At 46.2% G+C, this 23,902-nt stretch overlaps 1 protein-coding gene across 2 annotated transcripts in view; it reads left to right on the top strand.

Moving 5' to 3' along the window:
• The window catches only part of LOC132407342 (dynamin-1-like), a 234,281-nt gene that overhangs the window by 91,872 nt on the left and 118,507 nt on the right, over positions 1-23,902 (top strand). For both annotated transcript variants that reach the window (XM_059993691.1, XM_059993693.1), the window contains exons 5-10: positions 3,461-3,559; positions 5,595-5,755; positions 6,883-7,025; positions 13,342-13,477; positions 15,390-15,457; positions 20,114-20,252. In XM_059993691.1, the coding sequence (XP_059849674.1) occupies positions 3,461-3,559; positions 5,595-5,755; positions 6,883-7,025; positions 13,342-13,477; positions 15,390-15,457; positions 20,114-20,252 (746 nt within the window). The remainder of the gene's footprint in view (positions 1-3,460; positions 3,560-5,594; positions 5,756-6,882; positions 7,026-13,341; positions 13,478-15,389; positions 15,458-20,113; positions 20,253-23,902) is intronic.

The following is a 23,902-nucleotide window of genomic DNA, read 5'->3' as shown; positions in this document are numbered from 1 at the left end:
ATACACATTGTATTGAAAGGACAGGCAGGAAGGCAGAGGGGGCTGCTTTGCTCTGCTGGTAGAAAATGAAGTCAAGTCTTTAGAAAGAGGTGACATAGGGTCTGAAGATATTGGATTATTGTGGATAGCCCTAACAAACTGCAAGGGTAAAAAGACCCTGATGAGAGTTGTACACAGACCCCCAAACAATAGTAAGGATGTTCCCTACAAATTACAATGGGAGTTAGAAAATACATGCCAAAAGGGCAACATTACAATAGTCATGGGGGATTTCAATATGTGGGGATAATCAGTTTGGTGCTGGATTCCAGGAAGGGGAATTTCCAGAATGCCTATGAGACGGCTTTTTAGAGCAGCTCGTGGTTGAGCCCACTAGGAGATCAGCTATTTTGGATTGGGTGTTGTGCAATGAACCGGAATTGATTAAGGACCTAAGGTAAAATAATCCTTAGGGAAGTGATCATAATATGATCGAATTCAACCTAAAATTTGAAAAGGAGACACTAAAGTCAGATTATCTGTGTTACAGTGGAGTAAAGAAAATTACAGAGGCATGAAAGAGGGGTTGGCCAAAATTGATTGGAAAAGAACACTGGTGGGGATGATGGCAGATCAACAATGGCTGGAATTTCTGGAAGCAATTCAGAAGGCACAGGATATATACATCCCAAAGAGGAAGAAGTATTCTGAAGGAAAGATGACAGATCCGTGGCTAACAAGAGAAGTCAAAGCCAACATAAAAGCTAAAGAGAGGGCATATAATAGAGCAAATATTAGTGAAAAGTTAGAGGATTGGGAAGCTTTTAATACCTAACAGAAGGCAACTAAAAAGTCATCAAGATGGTAAAGATGGAATACAAAAGTAAGCTAGCTAATAATATGAAAGAAGATACCAAAAGTTTCTTCAGGTATATAAAATGTAAGGGAGAGGAGAAAGTGGATATCAGACCACTGGAAAATGAAGCTGGAGAGATAGTAATGGGGGGGGGGGGGTGAAATGGCAGATGAACTGAATAAATATTTTGCATCAGTCTTCACTGTGGAAGACTGTCAGAAGTTTCAGGTGTCAGGGTTCGCAAACTGTGTGAAGTTAACATAACTAGAGAGAAGGTTCTTGGGAAACTGAAAGGTCTGAAGGTAGGTAAGTCACCTGGTCCAGGTGATACACCCCAGGGTTCTGAAAGAGGTGGCTGAGGGATCATGGAGGCATCAGTAAAGATCTTACAAGAATCACTAGTTTCTGGAATAGTTCTGGAAGATTGGAAAATGCCACTGCACTCTTCAAGAAGAGAGGGAGGCAGAGGAAAGGAAACTGTGGGCTAAGTCTGACCTCAGTAGTTGTGGGGGGGGGTGGATGCTGGACTTGATTGCAAAAGATGAAGTTTCAGGGTACTTGGAGGCACAAAATAGGCTGTAGTCAGCATGGTTTTCTCAAGGGAAAATCTTGTCTGACAAATCTGTTGGAATTCTTTGATGAAATAACGAGCAGGATAGATAAAGGAGAATCAGCTGTTGTTTTGTCCTCGGATTTTCAGAAGGCCTTTGACAAGGTGCCACACATGAGGCTGGTTAACAAGCTACAAGCCGATGGTATTACAGGAAAGACTCTAGCATGGATAAAGCAGTGGCTGATTGGCAGGAGGCAAAGAGTGGGAATAAAGGGAGCATTTTCTGCTGGCTGCCGGTAACTAGTGGTGTCCCAAACGGGTCTGTGTTGGGACTGATTCTTTTTATGTTTTACGTCAATGATTTAGATGATGGAATTGATGGCCTTGTTGCAAAATTTGCAGACGATATGGAGATAGGTAGAGGGGCAGGTAATTTTAAGGAAGTAGAGAGGTTACAGAAGGACTTAGACAGATTAGGAGAATGAGCAAAGAAATGGCAGATGGAATACAGTTTCGGGAAGTGTGTGGTCATGCATTTCGGTAGAAGGAATGAAAGGGTAGACTATTTTCTAAATGGAGAGAAAATACAAAAACTGAGGTGTAGGCGGACTTGGGAGTCCTTGTGCACGATTCCCTAAAGGTTAATTTGCAGGTTGAGGAAGGCAAATGTGATGTTAGCATTCGTGTCAAGAGGACTAGAATATAAAAGCAAGGATACAATGTTGAAACCTTATAAAGCACTGGTGAGGCCTCACTTGGAGTATTGTGAGCAGGTTTGAGCTCCTTATCTGAGAAAGGATGTGCTGAAACTGGAGAGGGTTCAAAGGAAGTTCATGAAAATGATTCCAGGATTGAATGGCTTGTCATATGAAGAGCGTTTGATGGCTCCGGGCCTATATTCACTAGAATTCAAAAGGATGAGGTGTGACCTCATTGAAATCTATTGAATGGTGTAAGGCCTTGATAAAGTGAATGTGGAGAGGATAGTTTCAGACATAGACTCAGGGTAGAGAGGTGTACTTTTAGAATGGAGATGAGGAGGAGTTTCTTTAGCCAGAGAGTGGTGAATCTGTGGAATTCTTTGCCACAGGCAGCTGTCAAGTCCAAGTTTTTATGTATATGTAAGGCAGAGGTTGATGGATTCTTATTTGGTCAGGGCCTGAAGGGATAAGGAGAGAAAGCAGCAGATTGGTGCTGAGAGGAGTATTGGATCAGCCATGATGAAATACCAGAGCAGACGATGGGCCAAATGGCCTAATTTTGCTATGGTATCTTATGCTCTTAGGTTATGAGACACAAAGGGGAAACAAATCCATCCTTCCATCGCCTTCCAGGCACTGGGCTGCAGTGGTGCAGGGTTGTTGGGGGGAGCCATTGTGGGGGGTAAGAAGTAACGGTTTTGTGTATAGTGAAGGCTGGTGAGATATTCCACAGCCCTCACTGTGTGGGGCCTGGCCAGGCAAATGGGAGAGCCGAAGACCAGAGGGCACAGCTTCAGAATAGATTTGCGTTCCTTTAGAACAGAGATGAGGAGAAAGTTCATCAGTTGGAGGGTGGTGAATCTGTGGAATTAATTGCCACAGAGTGCTGTGGAGGCTAAGTCATTGGGGTTATTTAAAGTGGATGTTGATAGTTCTGTAATTAGCAAGGGTGCCTGAGGTTACGGAGAGAAGGTAGGTGAATGGGATTGAGAGGGAAAACAAGTTAGCCATGATTGAGTGGCGGATCAGATCATGATGGGTGATGCACCATCAATAACTCACTCTGAGACGTGAAGGCGAGATATTGGCTTTTATTGACTGGAAGAAAGAACAAGCAGTAGTTGACCACCATACTACATCCTGGAGACTGAGGGGCCGGGCTCAGGCCTCCAATCGCCTTTATACAGGGGTCTGTGGGAGGAGCCACAGGAGCAGTCAGCAGGGGGCGTGTCCAGACAGGTATATGTAGTTCACCACAATGGGCCTAAATTGGCTCTTATGTTTTATGGTTTTATAACCTAAGCAGTTCTACATGGCAGGCGTGAGCCTGGGACATGCCTTTGGACTGACATCTCTTTTGTCCATGCCTAGGCCTACGCACAATCGGTGTCATCACAAAGCTGGACTTAATGGATGAAGGAACAGATGCCCGTGACATCCTGGAGAACAAGCTCTTACCCTTGAGACGAGGTAAACACCACTCTATTGCCTTCTGGTTTAAACCTCCTTTGTCAGCATAATGCCGTGTGAACTCATGGAGATATATTAACCCAGGCCCGAGGGCAAGTTTGCTGTTTCCAGCCTCTCCTCCTTACCTTCTGCTGTCATCTTCCCCTTAGCTGCTTCTCGTTTCTTGTTTTAATTCTTTCTGTCTCTCTAGCCCGCCTGTCATTTCTCTTGGCCCAAATCAAAAAGAACTGTTCATGGCAATCTGTCACGTCGATGCTTTATGGGCTCCTGGAATGTGTTGTTCTGACTCTTGTCTCTACCTATTTATTTAGAGGTTCAGTACAGTAACAGGCCCTTCTGGCCTACTGAGCCTGCCAAGCACAATAGCGCCATTGACCAATTAACTACTAACCTGTATGTTTGGGAAGGTGGAGGAAACTGGAGCCCCTGGAGGGAACCCGGACAGTCACAGGGAGGACATTCGAACTGTTTATAGACAGTGACGTGAATTGATCCCGGGGCACTGGCACTGCTACACCAGCATGTTGCTCTTTTCACTTGCCGTAGCTGTGTACTCTTCCACAGAACAGGCAACTCTCTGCTGAAACCCCCCCAAGCTCCCTGCAAGTAAACATTGACCCAAATGGCTTCTGAAGGAAAGAAAGGCTTGCATTTTTTTTCAGGACTTCCCACGGTCCACGACAGCTGATGAAGCATGGTTACAATGTAGACAGCAGGGCCAGTAATTTGTTTCAGCCATGCCAGAGATAATTCTCTTCTTCCAGGGATAACTCTCCTTGGGGGACGTTATGTGTCATCGGGATAGAGCAGCCTAGGATTAGCTCTAACATCTCATCCAAAGACAACGGTCCACCACACTCGTGCTCCACTGGGATGCCAGCTGAGATTAGCTTGCTATGTTCTCTTGAAATCCATGATTAACGTGAGAGTCTGGCCACCAACTGGAGGCTCGTCACCATGAAGTGCAGGGTGGGAGCACTGTGGGAAATGGAGGCCCCCATGGCTGAGCTGGTCTGCTGACTGCTGGGGTGAAAGTTCGAGGTGGAAGTCAGTCAGCAGGCCCGTTTGAGGTGTGGTGTCAAGGTCTGACTTCTCAGGCATTTGACTTTCTGTGGAATGTAGCTATCCTGGGTGGAGCCTTCACCTCAGTCCCTTGCTCAGGTCCACGGTGAGCTCCTGCACGCTGCCACCTTCTCCAATGGAGCGAGGTGGTCACTTGGGACAGAAGTCCAAAGGGACTGAGATAGAAACATGAAAACCCCAGGGGAATCACATGGAGCCTAGCAGGATGAGAATGGGAGGCTTGCTCGTCAATAGGATACAGGAGAATCGGCACTGATTCTGCTTTAGAGATAACCCTTGGAATAGGGTGGGATGCTGCGGTTAATACAGTGTGCCTCTCCTCTTTGTTTCTGCCCTGGCCACCTAGGGAAATATCAGTGAAAATCCCTTGTGGAACTCATGGGCAAACATCCAACAGCTGTCCCTGACGAATTGAGTCCTGACGACGGGTCTCAGCCCGAAACGTCGACAACGCTTCTCCCTATAGATGCTGCCTGGCATGCTGTGTTCCACCAGCATTTTGTGTGTGTTGCTTTAATTGTCCCTGTTCCCTCCCTTCTGTCTGAAAGACCGGGGGTGGGGGTTCATGTCCTTGGAATCTTGGAGAACTATGCAACGTTGACATGTAATCACTCTCCATGTACTCACCTTAATGCCATCCGGTCAATGGCTGATTGTACTCCGGGAAGGGGTGGATGTGGTATGGTGGTTAGGAGACCCACCCCACAAAGTGGAGATTCCCTACAGTTGACAGGGTAGAATCCTTAGCCAGAGCTTCCTGCTCCACTTGCTGGGGGTCTGGAGCAGAATTCAACCCTGGATCCTCCGGAGTCTGAGGCAGGAACTAGAAACCAAGCCCAGGGCCTGGTCAGTGAAAGGCTGCCAGAGTTGAGTGACCACACTCTCTCACCTGCAGTGTGGTGGGCCAAAACAGGCCAGACCCTGACATCACTCCTTCTATCCTTTCCTTTAGGTTACATCGGGGTGGTGAACAGAAGCCAGAAGGACATTGATGGGAGAAAGGACATCCAAACTGCTTTGGCAGCTGAGAGAAAATTCTTCCTTTCACATCCGGCCTACCGGCACATGGCAGACCGCATGGGGACACCTTACCTCCAGAAGGTCCTCAATCAGGTAATGCCCTCTTGGCTTCCTCCGCAGATGGCAGAAACCCCTGGAGCTCTTCCAGACACAGAGGAGGACTATGGGTTTGTAGGCACTCCGAGGTTGTACTGGAATCTCAGGGAATGAGTTAGCTTTTACACAATGGTGCATGCAACACTAGAGAGAAAGGTGAAAGGGGAATAATGAAAGATTGTTTTCTCTAGACCAATTTTATTTATAAATTCTTAATTGAGGCAGGAGAAAATAAGAGGTGGCCAGGCTTGGGAGTCTGAGGAATGAATGGAGCCTAACTTAGAGGATTATGGATCAGAAGGCCTATCTGTGACCTTAGCACAGATGTAGACCGGACTGTGACCTTAGCACAGATGTAGACCGGTCTGTGACCTTAGCACAGATGTAGGCCGGTCTGTGACCTTAGCACAGATGTAGACCTGTCTGTGACCTTAGCACAGATGTAGACCGGACTGTGACCTTAGCACAGATGTAGGCCGGTCTGTGACCTTAGCACAGATGTAGACCTGTCTGTGACCTTAGCACAGATGTAGACCGGTCTGAGATTTTAGCACAGATGTAGACCTGTCTGTGACAGCACAGATGTAGATCGGTCTGTGACCTTAGCACAGATGTAGATCGGTCTGTGACCTTAGCACAGATGTAGACCGGTCTGAGATTTTAGCACAGATGTAGACCGGTCTGTGACCTTAGCACAGATGTAGATCGGTCTGTGACCTTAGCACAGATGTAGGCCGGTCTGTGACCTTAGCACAGATGTAGACCGGTCTGAGATTTTAGCACAGATGTAGACCAGTCTGTGACCTTAGCACAGATGTAGACCGGTCTGTGACCTTAGCACAGATGTAGACCGGCCTGAGATTTTAGCACAGATGTAGACCGGTCTGTGACCTTAGCACAGATGTTGACCTGTCTGTGACCTTAGCACAGATGTAGACCGGTCTGTGACCTTAGCACAGATGTTGACCTGTCTGTGACCTTAGCACAGATGTAGACCGGTCTGTGACCTTAGCACAGATGTAGACCGGTCTGTGACCTTAGCACAGATGTAGACTGGTCTGTGACCTTAGCACAGACGTTGACTGTGCTCCCATCACTTCTCTGTATCACTCTCCCTTCAACAGCAATTGACGAACCACATCAGGGATACACTGCCTGCCCTTCGCAACAAGCTGCAGAGCCAGCTGCTGTCCATTGAGAAAGAGGTGGACGAATACAAGAACTTCCGTCCCGATGATCCTTCCAGGAAAACCAAAGCACTGCTCCAGTAAGTATTGCTCACACACCACACTACTGCTAACACCAGCGATTCACTCCAAAAACTTCCCCTTAGCCTTTTCCTTTTTCAGTCAACCTCCTATCAATGGCCCCACCAATCCCTATTCAGCCATCCAACCCTACAAGATCTCCACTTTCATCTGACTCTAGTCTTGAGCATCAGCCACTCTTTCACCCAAAACTAAATAGGGTGAACACGAGGAAATCTGCAGATGCTGGAAATTCAAACAACACACACAAAATGCTGGTGGAACGCGGCAGGCCAGGCAGCATCTATAGGGAGAAGCACTGTCAACATTTTGGGCCGAGACGAGACGAAGGGTCTCGGCCAGAAACGTCAACGGTGCTTCTTCCTACAGATGCTGCCTGGCCTACTGTGTTCCACCAGCATTTTGTGTGTGTTGACTAAATAGGGTGATCAAGTTTGGGATTTTTGTTGAACTCTTGGCTCTGGAGTTCCCTGACTAAATCTGTTCAATTCTCCCTTCCTCTAAAGGCATCTTTAAAACTTAATTAATTGAATCTTTTAATTTCTTTTCTCAGTGTTCTCTCCCATGAGTAATGCGCTGTGGCATTACCTTAATCATGTTGTTCTTCCATGTCTGTGTAGGTTTATTACCTGACCTTACAGTTCAGGAGAGTCACTGGTGTGCCTCTTTCTCAGCAATGTAACATCTCAGCAGACATTCCATTTACACCAGTAGCTTAAAGACTCAATGTGTCAATAGTTGCAAACAGACTGTTCTTTTTTCATTCCTGTGGGTTTGCAAAGTCATTACAGATCCTTGTCGATGTCTGTTGTATTATCAGGGTGTAGCGATGTGTTACACACAGCGCTGAAATAACGACACGCAGTCGGTAAGCCGTTTCGAGAGGAGTTTATTCAAACTTTGCGGCGCTGGCATTTAACCCCTAGTGCCCGCCCTCTCCGGGCGGAAATGACATCAGAGGTGCATTACCAAAGTCTCCCCCCGTGCGCTGGCTATTTGTGAGCCAGTTCGCCTGCTCAGAAAGTGGGTCGCCACATAACTCCCCCCCCCCCGAGAACTGGCGATACACCCTCCAATATCCACAGTCTGGATCAGCCTGTGTTTGGGAGGTCTGCCTCTGCGCCGCAGTGCCTGAACCTCGACCGGCTGCGCCAAGTCCACATGGGCTGGTTTGAGTTGGTCCACCGTGAAAACCTCCTCTTTCCCCCCAATGTCCAGAACGTACGTGGACCCATTGTTGTTGATCACCTTGAACGGCCCCTCGTACGGCCGCTGTCGCGGTGCCCGGTGTCCGCCCCTTTGTACAAACACAAACTTACAGTTCTGCAGGTCTTTGGATACATGGGTCAGGGTCCGTCCGTGCTGTGAAGTCGGTACGGGGGCCAGGTTGCCGAGCCTTTCACATAGTCTGTCCAGGATTGCTGCAGGTTCTTCCTCTTGCCCCCTTGGGGCTGGTATGAACTCTCCTGGGACGGCCAGGAGTGCGCAGTACACCAACTCAGCCAATGAGGCGTGCAGATCCTCTTTGGGCGCTGTGCGAATTCCAAGCAGGACCTAGGGAAGCTCGTCCACCCAGTGAGGTCCTCTCAGGCAGGCCATGAGAGCCGACTTCAAGTGACGGTGGAAACGCTCCACTAGTCCGTTCGACCGTGGGTGGTAGGCTGTAGTGTGATGTAGCTGCGTTCCCAACAGGCTGGCCACAGCCAACCACAGGCTGAAGGTGAACTGGGCGCCTCTGTCGGAGGTAATGTGGGCCGGTACCCCGAAGCGTGCTACCCAGGTTGCAATCAGTGCTCGGGCGCAGGAATCGGCAGATGTGTTGGTGAGCGGGACCGCCTCTGGCCACCTCGTGAACCGGTCTACCATAGTTAGGAGGTACTGCGCTCCTCAGGACACTGGTAGGGGGCCCACGATATCCACATGAATGTGGTCGAACCTCCGGTGGGTGGGTTCGAACTGCTGCAGCGGGGCTTTAGTGTGCCGCTGCACCTTGGCTGTTTGGCACTGCGCGCACGTTCTGGCCCATTCACTGACCTGCTTGCGAAGTCCATGCCATGCGAACTTGCTGGAGACCAGCCGGATGGTTGTCCTGATAGATGGGTGCACCAAACCATGTATGGAGTCGAAAACTCGCCGCCTCCAGGCTGCCGGGACGATGGGGCGAGGTTGGCCGGTAGCCACGTCACACAGGAGGGTCCTCTCACCTGGGCCTACGAGAAAGTCCTGCAGCTGCAAACCCGAGACTGTGGTCCTGTAGCTGGGCATCTCATCATCTGCCTGCTGCGCCTCTGCCAGTGCTGCATAGTCCACCCCCAGGGACAGGGCCTGGACAGCTGGTCTGGAGAGTGCGTCCGCCACAACGTTGTCCTTCCCCAACACATGCTGGATGTCCATCGTGTATTCGGAGATGTCGGACAGATGTCGCTGCTGGTGAGCCGACCAGGGATCGGACACCTTCGTGAATGCGAAGGTCAACGATTTGTGGTCCATGAACGCGGTGCACGGCCTGCTTTCCAAGAAGTACCTGAAATGCCAGATTGCCAGATACAGTGCCAACAGCTCCCGGTCAAAAGCACTGTACTTGAGTTTGGGTGGTCGTAGGTGCTTGCTGAAGAATGCCAGGGGTTGCCAGCGCCCCTCGATGAGCTGCTCCAGCACCCCACCGACTGCTGTGTCGGATGTGTCCACCGTGAGGGCGGTCGGAACGTCTGTTCTGGGGTGCACCAGCATTGCGGCATCTGCCAAGGCTTCTTTGGCTTTAACGAAAGTGGCCGCGGCCTCCTCGTCCCAAGTAATGTCCTTTACCCAACATCAGGGTGTACAAAGGGCGCATGATACGGGCTGCTGAGGGGAGGAAACGGTGGTAGAAGTTCACCATACCAACAAACTCCTGCAGGCCTTTGACTGTATTGGGCCGGGCAAAGTGGCGGATCGCGTCTACCTTGGCGGGCAGAGGTGTTGCCCCATCTTTGGTAATCCTATGGTCCAGGAAGTCAATGGTATCGAGACTGAACTGGCATTTGGCCGGGTTGATCGTGAGGCCGAATTCACTCAGGCGGGAGTAGAGCTGGTGGAGGTGGGACAGATGCTCCTGATGACTGCTGCTGGCTATGAGGATGTCATCCAAATAGATGAACGCAAAGTACAGGTCGCGTCCCACCACATCCATTAGCCACTGGAACGTCTGTGTGGCATTCTTCAGGCCGAACGGCATTCAGAGGAACTCGAACAGGCCGAACGGGGTGATGAGTGCTGTTTTGGGGATGTCTTCAGGGTGCACCAGGATTTGATGGTATCCCCAGATGAGGTCGACTTTGGAAAGGATTCTTGCTCCATGCAGGTTGGCTGCAAAGTCCTGTATGTGTGGCACGGGGTAGCGGTCTGGGGTTGTAGCCTCGTTCAGTCTGCGGTAGTCGCTGCATGGTCTCCAACCCCCAGCTGCTTTGGGCACCATGTGCAGGGGGGAGGCCCATGGGCTGTCAGACCTCCGTACGATCCCCAATTCCTCCATCCTCTTGAACTCCTCCTTCGCCAGGCGGAGCTTTTCCGGGGGGAGCCTTCATGCAGAAGCGTGGAGGGGTGGTCCCTGGGTCGCAATGAGGTGCTGAACCCCGTGTCTGGGCATGGCTGCTGTGAACTGTGGTGCCAGAATTGATGGAAAGTCCGCCAGGATTCTGGTGAATTCATTGTCCGATAGCGCGATGGAGTCCAGGCGTGGGGCCGGCAACTTGGCTTCACCCAGGGAGAACGTCAAGAAAGTCTCGGCATGTACCAGTCTTTTCCCTTGCAAGTCGACCAGCAGGCTGTGAGCTCACAAGTAGTCCGACCCCAGGAGTGGTTGGGCCACGGCGGCCAGTGTGAAGTCCCACGTGAACTAGCTGGCGCTGAACTGCAGCTGCACTGTGTGGGTGTCGTAGGTCCGTATCATGCTGCCATTTGCGGCCCTCAGGGTGGGTCCTGGCTTCCTGTTGCAGGTGTCGTACCCCGTCGGGGGCAAGATGCTGATCTCCGCTTCGGTGTTGATCAAGAAACGGCGTCCCGACTGTTTGTCCCAGACGTACAAGAGGCTGTCCTGATGGCCAGTCGCCATAGTCATTAGCGGCAGCTGGCCCTTGCAGGGCGGGTGACAACGGCAGGATTTTGTGCCCCACCGCTGGTGGTAGAAACACCACTGTTCACTGACCTCCTCACTCCTGCCTCTGTGTTGCGTGCGCTCCCCTGCTGGGCCTGGCCTGGCCTGCTGTTGGGCGCGTGGCCTGGTAATCTGACGGATGGACGGACGTCACGCTCTCCTTCTTGGCTTTCCACGGCACATCTGCCCGGGCCGCCACCTTCTGGGGGTCGCTGAAATCTGCGTCGGCCAGCAGCAGATGTATGTCCTCAGGCAGTTGCTCTAGGAACACTTGCTCGAACATAAGGCAGGGCTTGTGTCCGTCAGCCAGGGACAGCATCTCATCCATCAATGTAGACAGCAGTCTGTCTCCCAAACTGTCCAGGTGAAGCAGGTGAGCACCTTGCTCACGCCGTGAGAGGCCAAAGGTCCCAATGAGCAGAGCTTTGAATGCTTCATATTTGCCTTCTTCCGGGGGTGATTGTATGAAATCCGCAACCTGGCCGCCCGTCTGCTGGTCAAGGGCACTCACCACGTGGTAGTAACACGTGGAATCAGAAGATATCTGTTGAATCTGGAACTGGGCTTCTGCTTGGCTAAACCACACGCGTGGTCACAGCGTCCAGAAAGTTGGCAGTATTAGCCGAAACTGCGTGAACAGATGAAGAGTCAGTCCTCTTTGGTCCAAATCCCTTTTGGACCATCGGGGTCACCAATGTAGTGATGAGCTACACACAGCGCTGAAATAACGACACGCAGTCAATAAGTCGTTTCGAGACTAGTTTATTCAAACTTTGCGGCACTGGCATTTAATCCCTAGTGCCCACCCTCTCCGGGCGGAAATGACATCAGAGGTGCATTACCAAAGTTTCTCCCCGTGTGCTGGCTATTTGTGAGTCGATTCGCTTGGACAGAAAGTGGGTCGCCACAAGGGGATATTTTCCTGCATTAAGGTGCTTTCCATCTGTTATCATTCAGGGAAGGTTAGACTCCTGTCTTAAATAAACAGCTTTTCCCACTGTTGCTACACATTTTTGTATCAGTGACTGAAGGCTGACTCAGTTTTTTGCATGTTTCAATGAGAGGTCTGCAGAGAAGAAAGTTCAAAGTAAACCTCAAAGTGTTTTTATGTCACCATGAGCTTTGTTTCCTTCCAGGCATTCACAGTAGAACAAAGGCATACAATAGATCAAAACTATAAACACAAAACTATACCAATATGCAAAAGAAAACAAACAAACCCAAACAAGTACTTAAATGCATAGAAAGATAATTACTGAGAACATGACTTGTAGAGTTCTTGAAATTAAGTCCATAGGTTGTGGAATCAATTCAGTGTTGTGATGAGTGAAGTTATCCATACTGTTCAGGATCCTAATGGTTGAGGGGTAATAACTGTACCTGAACCTGGTGGTATAGAACGTGAGGCTCCTGTACTTCCTTTCCAATGGCAGCAGCGAGCAGAGAGCATATCCCAAATGGTGGGGGTCCTTGATCATGGATGTCGATTTTTTGGGGCAGCGCTGCTTGTAGATATGCTCAATGGTGGTGAGGCAATTTATGAGGGAAATGGGAGAGCATCTGTCCGTGCCAGACACAAGAGGCTGAAAATGCTGGAGTTTGGGGTAAAAAAACCCCAGTCTGCTCAAGCTGACACCTGTCCTTCCAGGTGAAGCAATACTTTACCTGCAAGGCTACGGGGTCATCTTCTGTAAATATTCTCCATAGGTTCTGCCTGATCTGCTGAGTTCCTCCAGCACTTAATGTGCATTGCTCAAGATTTCCAGTATCTGGTGTTGAAAAAGGGATCTTACATATTGACCATTTCTCTCCTGCTAAGATAGAAACATAGAAAATAGGTGCTGGGGTAGGCCATTCGGCCCTTCGAGCCTGCACCGCCATTCAGTATGATCATGGCTGATCATCCAAATCAGAACCCTGTACCTGCTTTCTCTCCATACCCCCTGATCCCTTTAGCCACAAGGGCCATATCTAACTTCCTCTGCTGCTCAAATCACTGCGTTCCAGCAGTTATTTTCTCTCACGATCCCACCCGGGCCTCTCAAGAGGCTGTGAAACTTAAAGTTTTCAAAGTGCAATCAATAGCCAAAGGTTTTAAAGGATGTCGACAGAGCCAGGCTGGCATTTAAAACAGACAGAGAGATATTCGATGCATGACTTGAAGCTTCTTGTTCTTTTGACAGGATGGTTCAGCAATTTGCTGTAGATTTTGAGAAACGCATCGAAGGATCAGGGGATCAAATTGACACCTACGAGCTGTCGGGAGGGGCGAGGATAAACCGAATCTTCCACGAGAGGTTCCCCTTTGAGCTTGTCAAGGTAACTAGAGATGTGGCTTCCCTTGGAGCTGTTTGATCTGTAGCAGTTTGGCTCTCACTAATTTCAAACGGAGCCCCTGCTGCTTTCCCGTGTCACTGAGGTGGGGTAACTGTTGTGGACCCTGCAGGGTTGTCCCTTCTACTGGTGGAGCAGAGATGTCACTCCTTCTCTGGTGAGATGTACATTAGGGGGGGCTGCAACTTGGACACGGACCACCAGTTGGAGCTGGAACAACCGCACTGGCTTTGATCCAGCAAAGGGTGTGCTGATAATCATTAATTCTTCAGATGCTGCAAGTGGAATGAGTAATTTTGTTCCTGGGTCTATTTTAGTCATCTGCTCACCAGTCGTGTCTGTACTCTGCGTACAGTCACTGCCAGACTTATTGGTTCAGGAATACAAAACACCAATGCAGAGCCTTGTACCAGCGTCGAGGCCTGCGCAGGTGGAACAGATGCCTCCAGTTGTCGAAATATCAGATGAAATTAGTTTAAGTTTACTGTGTCCCAGTTATATAACTTCATAGTTCATACAGAGAAAGGTCCAGAATACTGGTCCTCAAAACAATTGTCTGAACATTTCCTGTAATTCTCCACCCTGAAGACTGCTAGTAGCATAATTGTAGAAATGAACATGTTTCCACCCACTGTAAATGAACGTGTAATTATAGGGTCCACTTAGACCAGCATACTCAGCTCTTTTGCAGACCATCCTCCACTTTTCCAAGTCTGGTTGAACTCAAATATAATTTGAATTAATTTTGGATCTCATTGTAGGTGCATTGTTAAATACCACCTCTCTGGCTGCTTCTCAATCCTATCTGATCTTTGGTGATGGGGAACAAACACTAGGCTTCATCAGCTGGTTGTGGACTACACAATTAATCAACTATCTACTCGTTTGTTTTCAGCCATTGGTGTCACAAATTTTGGTTCAGTGACAATCCAGTTGCGTGGAGTCAGTTATTGGCATCTCTGCTCTTGCACCCTATTTTATGCCACTCCCCATGTGTGCAGAAAGAAGGGGCACTTGTCTCCTGAAGCTGCCTCCTCCACACTGGTGAGACTCTAGGTAGACTGGGGGGACAGCTGTGTTGAGCAATTTTGATCCATCTGTTAAAAGCAAGATTTTCTGGTGGCCAAACATTTTAATTCCAATTCCTATTCCTATTCTGACATGTCGGTCACGGCCTCCTCTACCTCCATGATGAGGCCATTCTCAGGTTCGAGCAGCAAGATCTCATATTCCATCTCAGTAGCCTCCAACCTGATGGCGTGAGCATCAATTCCTTGAACCTCTGGTAGTTTTCCCCCTCCCTCTTCATTTTTCTTCAATTGGCCACTCTGGCTCCCCTCTGCTCCTCACTAACCTATCACCTCCCCCCAGTGCTCCTCCACCTTTCCTTTCTCCCATGGTTCTCTCTCCTCCTCTGTCAGATTCTGTCTTCTCCAACCCTTTACCTTTTCCACCTATCACCTCCCTGCTTCTAACTTCACTCCTCCTCCCCCACCCACCTGGCTTCACCTGTCACTTCTACCTTGTACTCCTTCCCCTCCCCCCACCTTCTTACTCTGGTTTCAATCCTGATGAATAGTTTTGTCCCAAAATGTCAACTGCTTATTAATTTCCATAGATGCTGCCTGACCTGCTGTGTTCTTCCAGTATTGTGTGTGTACTGCTCTGGATTTCCATCTTCTGTAGAATCTCTTGTGTTTGTGAGTCTGGCTCCAATGTGATGGGGAAGTGGTACTGACCAATGAGGAATGGTCTTGGAGATTCTCTTTGGTATTTGAGTTGTTCTCCTCTCTCTCATTCTCTCTGTTCAACACCAATGGGGAGGTAACAGTTATAGTTGGAGACGGGATTGTTACTTTCTGCCAGGTTAAAGTGCCTGTGTTATTCTCTGTTTCAGATGGAGTTTGATGAGAAGGAACTGCGACGAGAGATTAGTTACGCCATCAAGAATATCCATGGAATCAGGCATGTATCCATAAAACTTCAAGACTGTCATCTATTTTTGACTATGTATTTTATCACTCTTGCCTTTCTCTTCGAAAAGGTGTCCGTGACTCTAACTAAAGGAAAGGGGTATTCATCTTGGACTTTTCTTTAATCTTGTAAAATGATAGTTTGACAGAAGGGTCCTGTTGAAACTCCTGGTGCTCTGGACCCTTCCTGACAATCTTTCATTATGACAGAGACATAGCCTCCTCGCTGTGTCCATGTGGTGCAATTGAGGACAGAGGAAACCTTGAAGTGATTTTTTTCAACAATCTCCTTTCCCACTTTGGAGAAGAGTATGACAACCTTATATGACGATGGAATTTAAAACTCGTGATTGGGAACAATTAATTGGATTCTGACCAAACCATTTAAAAAATTGCCTATAGTTTAAGTGATAAGATTGCGAGAACTAAGTACTCATCTTTTTCATTACACCAAACCAGTTTAAAAGACAATGACCTTTATTTTGTTTAAAGTGAAGTAGTTCATTAAGCAAATAAAATTTTATGAGAATTGTATAAGTTTCCTGTGTCAATATGTAGGACATTTGAAGGTATTTTTGGATAAGGCATCCATCCAGTCCAGGAGAATATTTCAATGGAATCAAAGTTAAACAATGCACCTGCCTAACAAGATAGGCATATGAAGGTATAGGCAGACAATGGAGGGTTATGGACTTCATGTAGGCAGATAGTGTCTGTTAAGTTAGGCATTAGTTACTAGTTTAATTATTTCAGCACAACACTGGGATGAAGAGCCTGTTTTTGTTGTACTGCTCTTTCCTACTGCAGTGAGTCTCAATTGAAGGGATCCAATGGCTTTATATCTTAATCTGTGGGCTGAATGAGTGGAGCGGATATATTGTGAAGAGTGGGAAAAGGATCTAACTGTCTGAGAGAGAAACAAATCTGGCCTCCCATCTTTAATTTCTATGATTTTGAATCGGATTAATTCAGTCTGAATTAATTAATTAATCTTCCCCTTGGGATTACGAATGCACACTAAGTGCTTGGGGTAACGCCAGCCCAGTTCCTGCTGGCCAGAGGTACAAAATAGATGTCATGGTGTAGGACAGAAGACAAACTCCAACATTAAGTAGATACAGCTGGGGAGAACGCCTCTGCTGGAGCTGTTTGACACAGAGTGAGATAGGAGACTGCACCATGCCTTGAGTTACTTGTCAGGTCAAAACTAATTTTGTATGATGGAGTTTAGACAAAGATGAAGGAAGATGTTAAGCACCTGCATAGACCAGGTGAACTGAATGGCCTGTGATTATGCTGCTGTGTTGGGTATCTGTGGCTACATACTCCACCTAGTGGGACAGATGTGAGGCTGCAGATGCTGCTGTTGACATTTGAGGTGCGACCTTGAGGTGTGATGGAATCAATCTCCTCATAAGATGTGTTTGAAGTGAAGCTCAACTTTAATGTATTACTCTTTTTGTGTACAATAAGGGGGTGATGTGAGGTTCCCACAGTGATGGGATTGCTAATTCCCCCACATCATGATCTATTTTGCTTGGCACACAACACTGAAGTAACTCTGCAAGCAGCCATTTCAGAGCTGATCAGAAATTCTGCTTCATTAGGTTCTGCACCGCAGCCGCCCACAGCTGGAGACTGAGCTCTGTTCCATTAATAATACTCTTCAAAATAAAAGTCACTTTTTTTATTGAGTTGGAAAGCTGAAATAATCATTACTGCCAAGCAGTGTGTGTCTGCAGCTCTCAGTCCTGACTCCCTTGGTAGCATTCCCACTGAACGATTACTTTAGTTCAACTTTAAAAAATGCCTCCTGTCAAAAACTGCTCCAGGCAGTGGTGACTGTTTTCCAAGGTGGAATCCAGCTTTCTATTCTGGAAAGACTCCACCTGATCCATGGAATAAGGATTGATAATCCTTGTGGGAAATCACTGGTCATGTGGTTTAGACTTTTTCCCTTTTTCTCGCTTTTTCTCACTTTGTTTCTGTAAACTGTTTAGTTTTTCTTTACTTCTTCCATTATTTTTATTCCGTCTCAGCTTTTCTCTCTCTTTCCTAATGATTCCCCTTTCCCCACCTTTGCTTCCATCTCTCTGCATTATTTTTCTCTGTTTCTCTCTCTCTCTCTCTCTCCCTGTTATCCTACTCCCTCTCAGCATTCCCTGCCTCTGGCTTCCCTGTTTTTCTACCCCTTTTTTGCCCTCTCACTTCTCCAAATTCTCTCTCTTTTTTCTTCCTGTTGCCGCCTTTTCTTTTGGCCTTTGCCTTCCCCAATCCATCTATTCTCTTTGCCTCCTTCTGTCTTCCTATACCCCTCTCTTTCTCTGTACTATCCCTTCATACCTTCCCCATCTCTATTTGCCTCTCTCATCCATTCACATCATCACAGTGTGATTTTCTGAGAATGCTGCCTCAGCCCAATGGCTGGCAATGAATGGAGTCCACAGAATTATTATGTCTTTCATCGCAGTCAGGCTGGGCAGAGATTATGCTTGTGACTGTCTTGTGAGGTGAAGCTTCCGCTTACAGATGTTCCCAGTACATCATTATGTGTTGCATTTATGAATGTTGTTTTAAGTGTGAGTTTCCCATAAGATCTAGCACAGTGAGGAAATAGTTTTCATTTAATGCATGAGCACTGGAAATCAATGCTGGAGCTTTCAGGCCAACTAGAAGAATACTGCTACATACTGAGGCTTGGAGATATTCCCCAATTAAAATAATTCAGTACCTTTTACTGTAGCTCAGTGAGGCAGACAGACCCAGGTTTGTGAGGCTGTCCATCTAAATGCCAGTTGTTAAAAAAAAAAGTTGGAGAGGACTGTTCATAAAGTTTAAAGTAAAATTATTATCAAAGTGCGTATATGTCACCATATACTAGGCTGAGATTCATTTTCTTGTGGTCATTCACAGTCGAACAAAGAAATTCTATAGGATCAATGAAAAACTATACATAAAGACTGACAATGTGCAAAAGAAGACAAACTGTGCTAATGCAAATTAAACAAATAATAATAACAACTGAATATTAAATAAATAATATTGAGAACCTGAGTAGTAGAGTTGCTGAAAGTGAACCTATAGGTTGTGGAATCAGTTCAGTGTTGAGGAAAGTGAAGTTGTCCACTCATCTCTACTCCTGAGGGGTAGACCAAGAACCTGGTATTCCTTTGTCTCCAAGATGTAAACTGAACAGGAGTCAAAGATAGGAGACCGCAGATGCTGCAAACTTGAAATAAAACAAGAAATACTCAGCAGGTCAGCCTAGTTTAATTTTAGAAGTGGCTCACCATTGTCTTTAATATAATTTGCCCTTGAAAATTTGTTTTCAGGGATTTAATCACAATACGTATTACTCCAGGAATTTAAGAGTTTCTGAGGATGCTTCCAACACTGTCAGCTGTTCTATTAGGACAAACTGAAAAATAAGATATTAAATTTTAAGAAAACATTGGGATGTTCCATTTATTTTAAATTGAATAACTTACATAGAATTCAAAGGACAATTAGTTTATCTTAAATGATTTGTTTAATTTATTTAATTTAATCTGTCCTATAGTAGGGTTTCAGTTCTGCTGTACTATGCAAATGATCTTAATGTCACAATTGCTTCATTACCTTGTCTCTGACTAATGCTGAAGGAGCGGTTCAATCAGTCTGTTCCAGGTAAGGTAGCCACACAAAAAATCCCTCAATCAATATTTTCACTGGAGATATTGGATATTCAGACTTGCAACTACAACTGCCAAATAGATATTTGTTTGAAACACGTGTATCCATTCCTATGAGATTCTGATTCTAAATGTTGTAAGTAAATTGGTTTATTGTTTTATTTAACTTGTTGAAGAGAACATTTTATTGGTAAGTTAGCATATTAACCTTTCACCTATTAAGTGTGGATTTCATTCTAGCCCAGAGTGAAGAGCTCGGTGTCTTTCTGGCTTTACATGAAATCAGTTGGGAATCAGCGCCTCCCAGTTACCATTCTTCTTCTTCTTCGTAAGCCCACCACCCCTACCAGGGCATAGGGTGCTGACAGCGGCTCACAGAGTCCTCTATCTTGGGCCACTCTTTCATGTTGTCCCCAGGTGTAGCCCACCTTTAAAGATCCTTCCTTTCCCAAGGATGAGGTTTTTGGAGCCTCTGTTGACGTTTCTGTAGCACTAGGTTTTTACAAGATGGGGTTGCTAGCCCCATGGCTAACCCTCCTCCTTTTGCAGTTGGGTTTGGGACTATGGCAGAGTTCAGCTATGGTTAGAGTTCAGAATTATATATTAAAAGAAAATGAACACTAATTGGCCATCTTACAACAGGCAACAGAAAGAAACATTGTCAAGGAAAGTTAAGATTTGGTTGGGTTAGAGGTGAAGATAAGGCTAGTATGCAATGTGACAGTCAGCATTCAACTCAGTAGCTATCTCACATAATCTATACTGAAAGTTATAGGGTGCTGGCACAAGTTACCATTAGTTAACTCTCATCTTGATGTGCTGGCAAACAAGAGAAAGGTGGAGCTTCAAATTGGGTTAGATCTATTGAGAATTGTTGTCCAGGCTGGTCGCATTATTTTTCTAACATTGTACTTTTCTTCTTAAATATTAAGCGTGTTTGATGTTCAATATTTTGCCGTTTTTCCTCACTTTGATAGAACGGGGCTTTTCACTCCCGACATGGCATTTGAAACGATTGTGAAAAAGCAGATCTTGAAGATCAAAGAGCCCTGCCTCAAATGTGTGGACATGGTTATCAATGAGTTAATCAGTACGGTTAGGCAGTGTACCAAGAAGGTAATTTGCTGTCATGGAGTCCTGGAAACTTGCTGCCTGCTCTTGGATCTTCAGAGAGTTGCCTATGGGATGGCCTTTGGGTGTTTGGGCTTAGCGAGCGAGTGTAACCTGGCTGCAGGCACATGCTACTATTTCGCCTGCATGTTCACACACAGCACATCTGGCTTAGTTAATATTCGTAACAGTTTTCAGATGAAATAATATCCTTCATGTCAAAATGCCTACTTGACATGAAGGATCGTGTTAATATTGACTGCTTTAAAATGGAGCTGAAAGTGACTGTGAAACGCAGATGCCTGAGCACAATGCTTTCCTAACTTGTTCCATTAACTGCTTTCTTTTACAATAACAACTTGCCTTTTAGAGCAACTTTCCAAATTGCTTTAGGGAATTGTGGGTGCAAAAAATTGACACAGAGCCAAAGGGGATGGGATGGGTTAGATTTAAGAGGAAATTTATGAGGATGGCTGATTCTTCAGGTTTGGGGGTTCAGCTGACAGCTAACAACCCTGACTTGTCCAAAAAGAAAATTGTTACGGAAACAGCAATAAAGAATCCTTCTTCACCTGTGTGTGACAATATGGACAGACACTGTTGGAGGACCTTCATTGCTGCCCTAAATGACCGCCGTGTAACGGGCAGTAGGCAAGTTACAAGGATGGGAAGGAAATGTTTACGAAGATGGGTACTGGGGCAGATGAAAGCTCATCAATCAGAGACAGAACTAAGAAAATCTGGAATGCATTTGAAATAAGAGAATGTAGAGTTCCTGAGGATTACTGCAGAGCTTGCAAGGGAGAAAACTGAGAGAAGAGATTAGAAAACAGAATTTCACCTCATTGAGAAGTGCAAATCAAATTTACAATCGCATCTTAAGAAACCCCTCATAGGTTTCGTTGTCTCCATTTTTTTTCCCCAAATGAGGCCAGTTGGCCATGTTACTGCACACTAAGCCCAAACACTTGTAAACAGCTGTTTATGCCCGACTGTATCAGCTGGAAATGACATGGCATGCTTTCCTTGATGTGATGACAGTAGGACACAGGAATGAAGTGGGGCAAGCAGAAGCCTAAAGTAGGCCTCAGATTGGAAGTAGCTAACTCTGGAAGGTCCAAGCCCTGGAGAGAAGAAACAGGCTAGGCCGTGTGGAAGCATGGCTTGAGTTCTGGTCGTTAGTGTTCTGCCAAAAGCCGTTGGAGCAAATGCCTTGCACATCAAGTGGGAGAAAAAGGACAGAGAAGGCATCAGGATGCTCTAATTCTTTTGGATTTCCAGATTTAAAATCAGGCTGGCTGGTGGAAAAGCAGGTGGATGGCCTTTGTACATTATTGAGCCAAAAATCTCTTTCAGGAATCTTTCAATTGACTCTTGTTTTCAGCTGATGCTAATTTTGGGCTTAAGATGGCACGTCACTTCCCCTGTAAGTGTGGTGGTTTCCTGGTATTCACTAGGGGAGATGAATGCTGGCACCAGACAAACAAGTATTTAATGGTCATTTTTATCCCTGACTAATGGAGAATTCAGGCGTCACAGATCTTTATTTGCCTAATAGGGTGGTTTTGTCAATACGGTCAACAGGTCCTGTGGCCCTCCAACTGGGATTATGCTGTGGTATGCACAGTGGGACCAACCCACCACCAATATGTCCCCCCTTCCCCATCTTGACCTAACCTAATTCCCAACGTTCAGTTTGAGTTGAGTTCAGGTAGTTCTTTATTCCTAGGGGATCCAAGTACAAATTGTTGCCCCTCTGAGACATATTGAATGTGCATTCTTGATAGGTTATGGATGAAAACAGTTACAGATTTAGTGGAGCAGAGGGCTGACAGTTCAAACTAAAGAATGAGAGGACAATGGTGTAGCAGATAACCAATGCTCCATCACCTCTGGAACCTTAATTCACTGGAATACAACAGCAGCACAACTGGAACAGAAAGTAATGCACACGCAGGCAGACCCTGATTCCTGGAATTTATTTTATTCCAATAGCCTTTTGAAAGATGTTATTTAATCTGCTTTCACCAGTCCTTTATTCACACGTTTAATTTGTCATTTTATTTTACAGTTCCTTGCTCATTATTCTTCTTATTTCTTTTTGTAATGATCTACTATATGCTCCTACCACTAGAAATGGCCTCCCCGTCAGCCCCTCTGTCAAAAAGTTCAAAGTAGAATTTATTATCAGAGTACATACATTCACCATAGAACCTTGAGATTCTTTTCTGTGGGCATACTTAGCAAATCTATAGAACAGTAACTGTAAACTGTAAACATCAGGAACTGTTAACTCTAAACAATCTATGCCAACACAGATATAAATAAATAGCAATAAATATTAGCATGAAATAGCAATATAAGAATCCTTAAATGAGTGTAGTTATCCCTTTTGTTCAAGAGCCTGATGGTTGAGGGGTAGTAACTGTTCTTGAACCAGGTGATGTAAATCCTGAGGCACCTGCACCTTCTACCTGATGGCAGCAGTGAGAAAAGAACATGGCCTGGGTGATGAGGGTCTTTGATGATGGATGCTGCCTTTCTATGTCAATGTTTCACGTCAATGTGCTCAATAGTTGGGAGAGTCTTACCTGTGATGTACTGGCCAAATCTCCTACCTTTTGTAGGATTTTCCATTCAGAGCCATTGCTGTTCCCATACTAGGCCATTATACAGCCAGTCAGCACACCCTGTGTTGTTTTGACAAATAGCACATGTGCTTCTGTCCCAGCCCCGTTGGATACTTTGGGTAGTTCCAGGTGTACCTCTTGTTGTTTCTTCAAGCACATTTAGTCAGACGATAAAGGAAACCTGTGTCGCAGCTTCTCTAAGTGAAGCTCCAAGCATCAGAGTATGAAGAGTGGGGAAGTGGATAAGGTTTCAGAGCATGTGGACAATAGAAACTTCTGGATTTTAGACGGAAGACCATAAGGCCCCTCCAATTTTTAACTCTTCATTAATATTAAAATCACTGGATTATAGACCCACACAGCATAGAAACAGGCCATTTGGACTATTAAGTCTATGCCAACCATCAGCAAATCATTCACACTAACCTTACATTCACTTAATTTTTAATTTTCATTAATTACACCAAGATTCTATACTTCAACTTTTCATTATTGCCACACAGGGGCAACTTACAGTTGCCCACCAACTCAGACATCTCAGGTGCTCACAAAGTAAGTGTGCAAATTGAACCTGAGTCTGTGGCACTGTGAGGCAGCAGATCTGTGAGCTGTACCACCTCCTGTGCACCTGTCCAACTCGGGGAAGGTGACTCAGCATCTACCTTTTTGTGTTGCCCCTGTAATAATTATTCAAAGAAATGGGTGAGCCAAGAGGTATGAAATCATGTATTTTGAGGGTCCTGATTAAGAATGAATCAAATAAAGTCCAATCTTAATTGTAGACATTGAAAGACTCTTTCATTGACTGAGAGTACACAACACCCTGTGCTTGCATGGCATCTGTTGATATATAAATGACCATCCTAGGAGGTATAGTAAGACTAAGCAAACTCTGAAACAGGACTGGGTTAACTGCTGCAGTTTGGATTAGATGACCAAAAGCCTGTCCAAGACAGATGTTAATGGGAACATAAAAACATTAGTAATAGGAGCAATGGTCTCCTTCACAAGTCAGTCATATCAGTT

Source organism: Hypanus sabinus, chromosome 18 (genome assembly GCF_030144855.1).
Source record: "Hypanus sabinus isolate sHypSab1 chromosome 18, sHypSab1.hap1, whole genome shotgun sequence".
In the NCBI taxonomy this organism is placed as follows: Eukaryota; Metazoa; Chordata; class Chondrichthyes; order Myliobatiformes; family Dasyatidae; genus Hypanus; species Hypanus sabinus.
The sequence above is the reverse complement of the archived record's forward strand: the minus strand, read 5'-3'. Positions and strand labels throughout refer to the sequence as shown.